At 35.2% G+C, this 10,758-nt stretch overlaps 1 protein-coding gene across 1 annotated transcript; it reads right to left on the reverse strand.

Annotated features, from left to right (window-relative positions):
• Positions 1-3,081: 3,081 nt before the first annotated feature.
• Positions 3,082-3,723, reverse strand: LOC125658674 (suppressor of cytokine signaling 2-like). The gene has a single exon (XM_048890009.2). It carries the CDS (start codon positions 3,721-3,723, stop codon positions 3,082-3,084), a length of 642 nt encoding a protein of 213 aa, XP_048745966.2.
• Between the last annotated feature and the right edge of the window lie 7,035 nt (positions 3,724-10,758).

Raw genomic sequence — 10,758 nt, forward strand, 5'->3', positions numbered from 1 at the left:
GTAATTTAAAAAATATATGATAGATTGATATTGATTTAATCGGTAAGCAAGGATTGTGGTTGTTATTTAAAGATTGTCATTTACGATATCAGTAAGTAATACTTCATAAAAGCAAATATGTGGTTAGGATTGCCTTCCCCTTTAACCAACAGTATCGTCGCCTTTTCACTGCTTTTATACATTTCCTTTTGGTATCTTTTTTAGATCCAACTCTTTAAGAAAGTATGGTTTTGTTGGGGTTTCGTGCAGATAGATACAAATAGAATGTTCTGTCGTTAAAGTGATGGCCTGTCCCGAGACACAGTTAGACTATTCTAACTAATATATATATATATATATATATATATATATATATATATATATATATCTAAAGTACACTCCACGCAAACCCTTGCCCAATATATGTACAGTGTACAAGACAAAAATATACTGGAAATGTAAATTTATATATGTACATGTATTTTACACACCAACACTGTAAATCGAAATAAATTAAGCTCCAGGGCGATAAAAGTAAGAAAGCTCAGTTTTGACCTTAAGTTTCACTTCTTTTTAAATATTCCTTTCGAAAATATGCTCGTCTAATCTTGAAGACCGACAGATAACAGTTATGAAGATAAAAATGTAGAAATATTTTTCATAACTCATATTATCATTCAATATTCATGAACAGGTGCCGAATTCACCAAGTGCATATAACATTGATATTAAACCTTGCAACTGGGTACAACAGTATCCCCTAACAACGGATTTCTTGCTCTCTCTACATTCTATCTGTTATTTTGTAGAAGGCCAAGAATTATTAGGTTAAATCATAAAACCTTCTAATATGAAAAGGTGAAGATCAATCTGATAACTCCTATAAGAAACACAAAATTAAGATTTGGACAAACACGGATCAGGTGCCTATAGAAGGACTAAGTATCTCCTGTTGATCGGTCACACCCGCCGTGAGCCCCACACTGTATATCTTGATCAGGTAAACGGAGTAATCCGTAGTAAAAATCAGTGTACAAAGAACGGCCTGACAAAACTAAAAGAAGAAAAGCGTTTTTATTATTCCATTTCAAGCATCAACAATACATTAATTCAAATTAAAAGTAGTCCAAGAGCAACGCATACCAAACAAGACTTTTGTTACAGTACATATACGTGTAGGTATACATGATATACATTGACCTCCAAGGTGAGGTAGTTTATACGGTGTCAATCCCAGATCTGAGATAGTTTATACGCTGTCAATCCCAGACCTGAGATAGTTTTCACGCTGTCAATCCCAGATCTGAGATAGTTTTCACGCTGTCAATCCCAGATCTGAGATAGTTTTCACAATGTCGACCCCAGAAATGAAGTAGTTTTTACATATGTACAATGTCAATCCCAGATCTGAGATAATTTCACGCTGTCAATCCCAGATCTGAGATAGTTTTCACGGTAACGGGACGTTTCGACTCGGAAGACGTTTCAACCTAGGACGTTTCGACCAAGGACGTTTCGACCCAATTTTGGGTCGAAGCGTCCCACTTATTTTTTTATATATAACTAAGACGTTTCGACCTCAAAGACATTTCGACCTTAGACGTTTCGACCCAATAAGATATTTTTTTCCCATAACTGAGACATTTCGACCCTAAAGTCAATTTTTTGTTTTAATTGATAATTGTGAAGTTTCTATCCTAAAGACTTTTTTACCAAAAATGTGTGATCTTGTGTAAATATATATATCAGCGGCGTAGCTTGGGGAAGATAAATATGGAAGCAGAAAGGGCAGGGGGTTTGATTTAATTAAAACTGCTAAAATTCGATGTATGTAAAATGAAAGAAGATATAATCGAATTTTAGTAGTTTTAAGTAAAGTTTTGACAGAATTCAGAAACACATTAGTTGTTATAACTAGAGTAAATAACGTCTCAAAAAAAAAAAATTACAGATCCAGTCTCGTATATTACAATATTTGTCTCGAAGATTACTAGAACTTGCGTATTGGACACCGAGTTTATTTAATTTATTGCACTATGATAAATTCAATGAATCAGTTTATTTCTTTCTAAAAGAGGTTTTTTAGCTAATTTCATTATTTTATTAATTATTCCACATATAGTTATATACTTCATTTATTCGGACAAATCCACATATAGTTATATACTTCATTTATACGGACAAAATGTACATGTATGTGTCAAAGACTCGTAAATTACATTGGGTTTGAATTCAAAACAAGAGTATTTTTAAAGCAATGCTGCAGAAAACTTGGGAATATATTCCCTAGATATGTATCCATCCAATAGATGATAATTGTGTTGCTTTTCGTCTGACGGTTTTAGCCTATTTTTAATGAGGAAATCTCACGCTTATGTGAAAACAAGTGTTTAGTAGAATAGTATGAATTCAACTTACCAGACATCTCGAATCGTCAAACACTATGGGTGTAACGAAGGTTGTTTGGGGTGACTTTCATATGTATGTGGATGTGTATACATTGATCTCATCATTATCGTCTCCACGCCAAACACCGCCTCTTAATTATTTTTTAAAGGCTTCGCTTTCGAGTCCACCAATTAGCGCCAACTTTTTCACGTTTGATCACAGTTATCCCGCACGCGGCTCTTTGTAGTCACAGCGACAATTAATTATTATAATAATGAATTCCAATGAAGAAATAAGCATTTGTTTTCAAACTTTACAAAAATCATTATGTAAATCAAAATCCCCATAACTAACAACGCAAGTGGCAAACATTGAAATATATTTATTTAACATCATAGATACATAATACTGACATTCCAAAATCAATTCATAAATACACATAAAACAATCCCAGTTATATCAATTTAAAAAATTAGGTGAGACGTTTCGACCAATATATTATTGGGTCGAAACGTCTTGAGGTCGAAACGTCTTGTGGTCGAAACGTCTTAGGTCGAAACGTCTTGGGTCGAAACGTCCCTGAGGTCGAAACGTCCGAAGTCGAAACGTCCCTTGGGTCGAAACGTCCCGCATTCGTTTTCACAATGTCAATCCCAGATATGAGGTAACTTTCACTATGTTAATCCCAGATATGAGGTGTTTGGACACAGGAAGTTAAATAATGTGCGGATAATCCTTCAGGTAGCTCTTGAGGGGCCTAGGGATTGGTAACTTATCCATGCTGTTCAATACCTTTGTCCTGTTCTGGGTTTTCGGTAGATTTCTGTTTATTGACAACCGACACAGATGTTTCAGATCCGAGACGCAATTCAGTTTGGGTTTCTGCAATACTATCGGCAAGTCCCTTTTCCCCGAGCTTTCTAGCCATCTACCTGCTTTACTTTTCCCCATCTGTGTCATACGAGCGTAGAAGTCCACCAAACCCACTGCACTGTCGAATGTCGGCATCTTTACACGACTACTTTCGTCACAGTCCATTCGAAACTTGCCCTTGCGATAAAGAATTCTCACACTGGTAGCATCCCTACCTGTTTTGACACTTAGCGAATATAAATACCTAGAATCGGAGCTGTCCCTGATTAGAAAAGTCCCTTCTGTTTCCTTCTGTAGTAGACATTTTGCGTCCTTACGTGTGAAATGTTCGTAATACCACCCTGTCTGTGCTAACGACTCTGCCGTTCTAATCTGGATAGTCATGTCTTTTGCACAATAATAGGCTGGGTCTCTTACAGTCTTACTTTGTTTTGACTCACACGGGTCATCCTGAGGCCTGCCGTTCATAACAATATTATTCATCATCAACAACTTTTACGTCCCCTTGTCTGAATCTGACTGTGAATGGATTTACAGAGCATATGTCTCGCAAATGGCTCTTGGGGCAATATCTAATTTTTTGGTTAACGCCCACAAAATCCATTTCTCCTGCGATTGGTCGTATGACACCTGCCAATCAATCAGAAGACAATAGCCCCTAATTATATGATATGAGTGTCCAAGCGCTACCTGCCAACCACGGGATCTGTGTTTTTAATCACCCATACCGACGCCATAACCTTTCAAGTGCCGCTAGGTATTACTCCAAATTAAAATAATTATTGAGAACTTAATTCTGTATCGTAGTAAATAACAATCAATACCAAATAGAGAAAACTTAAGAATAACGACATTTATGAAATTGTAATAAAGCATTTTATTGTTCACCTTATAATTCAATTTGGAACATCGGGAATGTGTAGACATTTGATTATGATTTTAAGTAATCGTTCATGAAATCCAAACTGAGTATTTCTAAAGGTCATGTACACTGTATCAAATCTTCATCCTCAAGACCATACCAGAATTTCCACAATTTTTTTTTTATTTTGAATTACACTATAGGATCAAAACGTAAACTACTGAATATTGAAGTAATCGCTAATTTTCATAACAATGTTAAGAGAATATATAACCAGAACAAACCTTGTGTTCGTATGAAGTTTTAAAACCTAAAGTTGGAGTTAAACAAGGCGATAATCTAAGTCCTAACTTATTTTAGATATTTATCAATGACATTTCTAACTCACTGGTTTTAAAACTATCACATGCAGGTGGTATTTCTTTTCTCTGCGACAGCAAAAGGAATTCATATCAAAACTTGGTAAATTAAACACCTGCTGTAAGGATTAGTGTTTGAAAGTTAATCCGACAAAGAAAAAAGTTCTAATATTTTAGAAATGCATATATTTTTTCCTGATAAAACAAATCTAAAAAAAAAATATGATGTAAATATTGCACTTCAGCACGAAATTGAGTGATTTTGATGCTAGGTCTTAATCGTTTACCCAAAACAAATTATATAACAAGGCTCTCATAACATACCACAAATTATGCTAAATAAATTTCCGCTAAGTACAAAAATTGCATGTATGCTTTTCAGTCTATTTTGTTGTATTTTTCAGATACATGGGCCATTATGGGGAGTCTTTAGCCAACTCATAGAGCAGCTGGAGATCCTCTATCAGAAACACACTCTAATGTGTGGATTCCTAGTGAAAAATTATTGTCCTGTTCTTATAATATGGGACGAAATATAAAATTATAGGAGATCATTTGCTAAAGTTTCTACAGAAAGAATAAACGCTGACATTACGATAACTTTTAATAGAAGACCAACAACTAAATCAACAAATATGTTAAAAATTCACAAAAATTCAATTCCCCAGTATTCAAAAGAAATTTGCCCAGATATCCGCAGAAATATATCAGCATATAATACCCACGATTCTATCGATTTTGCCTTGAAGTATATAAAAATTCATTTATTTTCGATAGTTAGAAAATGGATTTTTTTTTGGGCTCAGAAATAAGGGATAAAACTTCAATTGATAGATAAAAAAATCGCATTGAAAAAAACTCCCTCGAAACCACTTTTTATTTATTTAATCAGCGATATCTTAATATTATTCATACCAAACATTCTTGGATTTGAAATAATGACCTTTATTGTGACAACATTTATTGCCTCTCCAAACAGTATATTATGTGGTCATCTTGATTTTTACATGTATAATTAAATAATAACTTCTTCCAGATTAGTACTGTATAATGAAATAGGATAGGATACTCTATTACACTGAGAAGTTTGCAGTATATAATTTTACAAAGTAGCGTTAACATATTCAGTTAAACAATAATTATTCAGTAATTTGATGGGATTGAGCAGTAGGGTTAGCATATATGAGCCCTCTCCCTTAACATATTGACATTGCTTCACGACATCTTTATGAGATTCTGAAATAATTTTTTGGGGGTTACATCTTGCATAGTCCAGGAAGACACTCCATGGAAGAGAAGGACAATGTGAGGCGTCACCCTGGTGTTTCTTTTTGCAATGTTTGTTTTCAGTAATCGTTCAATTGGCTTAAAATCGTTCACTAATATTTCACATTTAGCCGTTTCAAAAATCTGTGATTGATTAAAATGCTTATCAAATGCAAACCACGATTTGTGGCATAATTATAATCAAAGTTTACAGTCTGATAATCAGATTAAATACAAAATGTCGGTAGGGTGTTACTCCTCACCTGCTTATCGGGTAATTTAGTCGTTGACACGACTCCGTAAGTGCTAATTACATCATTATATGGTTTAGATCAAGGTAACACTTATTCGGATCTGGCCACGCCTACTTCTCAGATGCTCAATTCCAGGAACTGCGCGCGCTGTTTTCAGAAATCTAGAGTAAATTCCCTACAATGAGCGATCTGGCTTTAAAGTAACATTAGCTCTAAATCTGAAAATTTAATTTTGTGAGTTTAAACATATTTTATTGAGAAACTCAATAAGATCGGGCAACAGGCATAACCTTTATAGGCCCTCTCCCAAATATAAAGGTCAAGTACAAAGATAAGATTGACAACAGGATTATTTGAAGATATGACAATATTGTAATGAGGTTCACATGAAAATAGTTGATACCAGTTTTGCTGAATTTTACTATGGAATGATTTTTATAGATCAACATGTTCTACACATGCACACATACACCTACAAAATCCTCCACCTACAGTCACACACATACATATAACATAGATCAATATAAGTTTTATTTTGTTGTAAAATGTGCTATTATGATTGTTTTGTACGTAACTTTAACCACAGTAATTGATAAAATTAAAACTAAGTTTAAGATTTGATTTCTGTTCTATTGAATATAAATAGCATTATATAGAAATCCAGTTTTGTACGGGAGCCTCTGGATAGGTACTCGAGAAAGTTTACCAACATATACTAAGACCCATATCACGACCGTGCGATTACTGAAAAAGTAGATGGAGCTTAATCCAAACAAATTTTATTTACCATATACCTGGAGTGCCCAGGGCCTACCTAGGTGTTCATATTGCTATATACAAAGAAATACACAGGCAATATCATGTGTTAGAATCTGCCTGTCCATGGTTGAGGAATAAGATCAAATCTATCTTTGAATCATGAATTTGATCAAAAAGTATTAGATACCAGATCAGGATCAGAGGTTATTTACATTTAAAAAAAAATATACTTCCTATTATTTTTAGTATACACGTATATAAATGCCTTATTTAATATCAAAGTACTGAAAGTACTGATGGGAGTTGATTTTATGTAGATTTGCACCAGGGGCTTCAGGGATTGAGAGTTATTTCAAAATGAAAAAAAAAAAGATAGAGAAGTATCCTCAAAAGTCTTAGACTTAACGTATAAACGTATGTTATGTTTCTGTAACAATTAAAGTGCAGTTATTTATGTTACATACAAATAGACACTGGTAAGTTAACACCTTGTCTGGCTTGTACTTTCCAACATATCATATACTTTTAGAATGGCTCATTTTTGTCAAAATATGTCACTACATTGATATTCTAGCACAAGAACATGTTTGGAAAACTCGACACAAAACTTAATCATTCTTGGGTTTTTGCAAATTAATTCTTAAATTTTTTCTCTACAACTCATCTTAAAGATTTACATGACTTACACAACTAAACAATTCCTCATTGCATAAAGTGTAAGAATTTGTACTTAAACCTCAGGCATTACATATCCTTTATCTTTAAAATTGTCTATGATCTTACTAAAGATTTGCAATTCATTTCCTATAAAGCTCTGTGCAAACATCTAAGAAAATCCACACTACGCACATATAACAAATGACAGTGAAATATTCAATCAGCAAAAATAGCCATATGGTCTTAATTTTGCGCATGTGAAAAGGTGAAGAGAACGAACAGTGATCAATCTCATAACTCCTATAGGAGTTTTACGAAGAGGCTTACTTTTACAATCGACGGCTGACTTTTACAATTTAAAGGGGACAACTCCAAATATGAAAAATTTGGGAGTGGTATTTGCAAAATTCAAAGACTTTATGGCATTCAGTTGTTGTATATTATTTAATGCCCCACTCGATAATTTCTCACTCATATGGAGATTGCCGGTGAAGGGCTGCAAAAGTTAGGCCTATGCTCGGTGCTTATGGCCTTTGTGCAGGGAGGGACCTTTATCGTGCCACACCTATTATGTCATAGGGCCTCAGTTTTCGGGTATCATCCAAAGGACCGCCCCATTTAGTCGCCTCTTACAACAAGCAAGGGATACTGAGGACCTATTCTAACTCGGATCCCTACAGGGTACTGCATTTCCGACAAGCATATGTCAAAAGCTTGTATAGATAATGAACGGCAATAGTGACATCTCCATATATGAGTAAAAATTCTCAAGAGGGACGTTAAACAATATTCAATCAATCAATGTGTGTTGTGTTGTGGGGGTGGGGGCGATTTTCATGTTTCGAGTGATTTAAACCTATATTTGTACATCTACTAATTTAAGTAATTTATGCGTTTACCCGATCAAGACATAGGGCTCACAGCAGGTGTGCCCGGTCGACAAGGAAGGCTTACTCCTTCTAGGCACCTGTCCCACTTTTAGTATGTCCAGGGGTCAATGTATGCCCAACTCTTTATTTTGTATTCCTTGTGGGAATTGTGAGATTGATCTCTGTTCGTTATCTTCACATTTCATGTGTATGTGTAATTCAAACTTGGGTGTCATGAATTTGTGGTAAAAAGGGGAAACAATAAATCAAGTAAAACTGAGTTACCACAAATATGATTGATTCTACAGTGTATATTGATATACATGTATATACAATTTACACATGACTTATTGTCTTCACATTTAAACCTAGTGCTTCAACAAGAAAGAGAGGGGTACTAGGACGTAGCATTGTATTTTTAAAATTAGGGGAAGCTATGAAAAAATATATCTCGACAAGCCTACCCCCCCCCAACTTTTGGGTCTGGTACAGAGCTGGCGTCAAAAGTGTGTGCGTGGGAGGGGGTTGCTCGATCTGTTCCTGGGGAAGCCAGGAACCCAATATGTAATACAGTGTATATAGAGAACTTTTACCGTTTCAGGTCTGATGACACATTATTTAGAAATGTCAGGATAACTTGAGTTACACTGAACGCACTGTGGTATACTTATATGATGTACTGTAAAGTTCAAACACTCTTTCTTGTTATGACATTTTCTGAGTCCCTTTATGCATTTCTCAGCTCGTCATTCGCAGTTAACAAAATTACATATGAAAATCGATAAATTTAACTTAATTAAAAATTGAAACGAGTAATGCATTGCGAAAGTGTCGAACAAATGTAGAAGGAATAAGGCTGGTTGTATATTGTTTAACGTCCTCAAGAATACTTCACTCATATGGAGACGTCACCGTTGCCGGTGAAGATCGAGCTGCAAATGTAGACTTATGCTTGGCATTTATGACCTTTGAACAGGAAGGGATCTTTATCGTGCCACACCTGCTGTGACACGGGACCTCGATTATTGCAGTCTCATCCAAAGGACCACCCTATTTAGTGGCCTCTTATGACAAGCAAGGGTATTGAGGACCTATTCTAACCCGGATCCCCAAGAGTTGCCAAAGAGTTTATAATACTATATCAATAAACATAATTGTCGGTTTTGGTGCTTTTACTAAAGCAGTCTGTATATTTATTTCGGTCCAATTTCTTTAGTTGGGGTTGATCCCTTTGAATTGTAAAAGTCAGCCGTCGATTGTAAAAGTAAGCCTCTTCGTAAAACTCCATTATGAATATAAAATTAAGAGTTGGAAAACCATGGAGCTCTGTACATATCAGAGGTTGGATCAGGTGCCAGGGAGGAGTAAGCATCACCTGTTGACCGGTCACACTCGCCATGAGCCGTATATCTTGATCAAATAAACGCACAGGTGCTTTAAGTACAGGACTTCAGGCTCTCTTTCCCTTCTTTTATTTTTTGAATGATATTTCGGGTGTTTTTTCGACAAAAATAGTTTAAACTTGAGTGTTTTTATTTAAATGGAATACACAAATCTCGCATAGAAACCTTTTTTCTATAATATTGTAAGAGAGAGGAAATTTAATTTCAAGTTGAAAAAAAAAATTGTGTGATGATGGGATTGGAACAGGGGACCTCTTGATTTGGTGTCGAGGTCGTTACCTATTGACCATTTCATTTTAAGTGTTGACATATTGGGTGAAATTATGTAACATGAAATGATAAGCTTATGAGGTTTGGAAATATAGGATTTATTTGTAATCATTTCTTATTTTCATTATTTGTTGAAAATTATTTCGGGTTATGTTATATAAAGAAAACTTTTAACATAAAACTAATTGTGCTATCTTTGGGTTACCTCATTGTGTTGTTTTTGTGCTACCTCATTGTGCTGTCTTTGTGTACCTCATTGTGCTGTCTGTGTTACCTCATTGTGCTGTCTTTGTGTACCTCATTGTGCTGTCTTTGTGTTACCTCATTGTGCTGTCTTTGTATTACCTCATTGTGTTGTTTTTATGCTACCTCAATGTGCTGTCTTTGTATTACCTCAATGTGCTGTCATTGTGTTACCTCAATGTGCTGTCTTTGTATTACCTCAATGTGCTGTCTTTGTATTACCTCAATGTGCTGTCTGTGTTACCTCAATGTGCTGTCTTTGTATTACCTCAATGTGCTGTCTTTGTATTACCTCAATGTGCTGTCTGTGTTACCTCAATGTGCTGTCTGTGTTACCTCAATGTGCTGTCTTTGTATTACCTCAATGTGCTGTCTGTGTTACCTCAATGTGCTGTTGTTGTGTTACCTCAATGTGCTGTCTTTGTATTACCTCAATGTGCTGTCTTTGTGCGACCTCAATTTGCTGTCTGTGTTGCCTTAATGTGCTGTCGTTGTGTTACCTCATTGTGCTGTCTGTGTTACCTCAATGTGCTGTCTTTGTATTACCTCAATGTGCTGTCTGTGTTACCTCAATGT

The sequence above is a fragment of the Ostrea edulis genome, chromosome 9 (genome assembly GCF_947568905.1).
Source record: "Ostrea edulis chromosome 9, xbOstEdul1.1, whole genome shotgun sequence".
NCBI lineage: Eukaryota > Metazoa > Mollusca > Bivalvia > Ostreida > Ostreidae > Ostrea > Ostrea edulis.

Coding starts and splice junctions, on each gene's coding strand:
- LOC125658674 (XM_048890009.2), bottom strand. CDS start 3,723: ATGAATAATATTGTTATGAACGGCAGGCCTCAGGATGACCCGTGTGAG.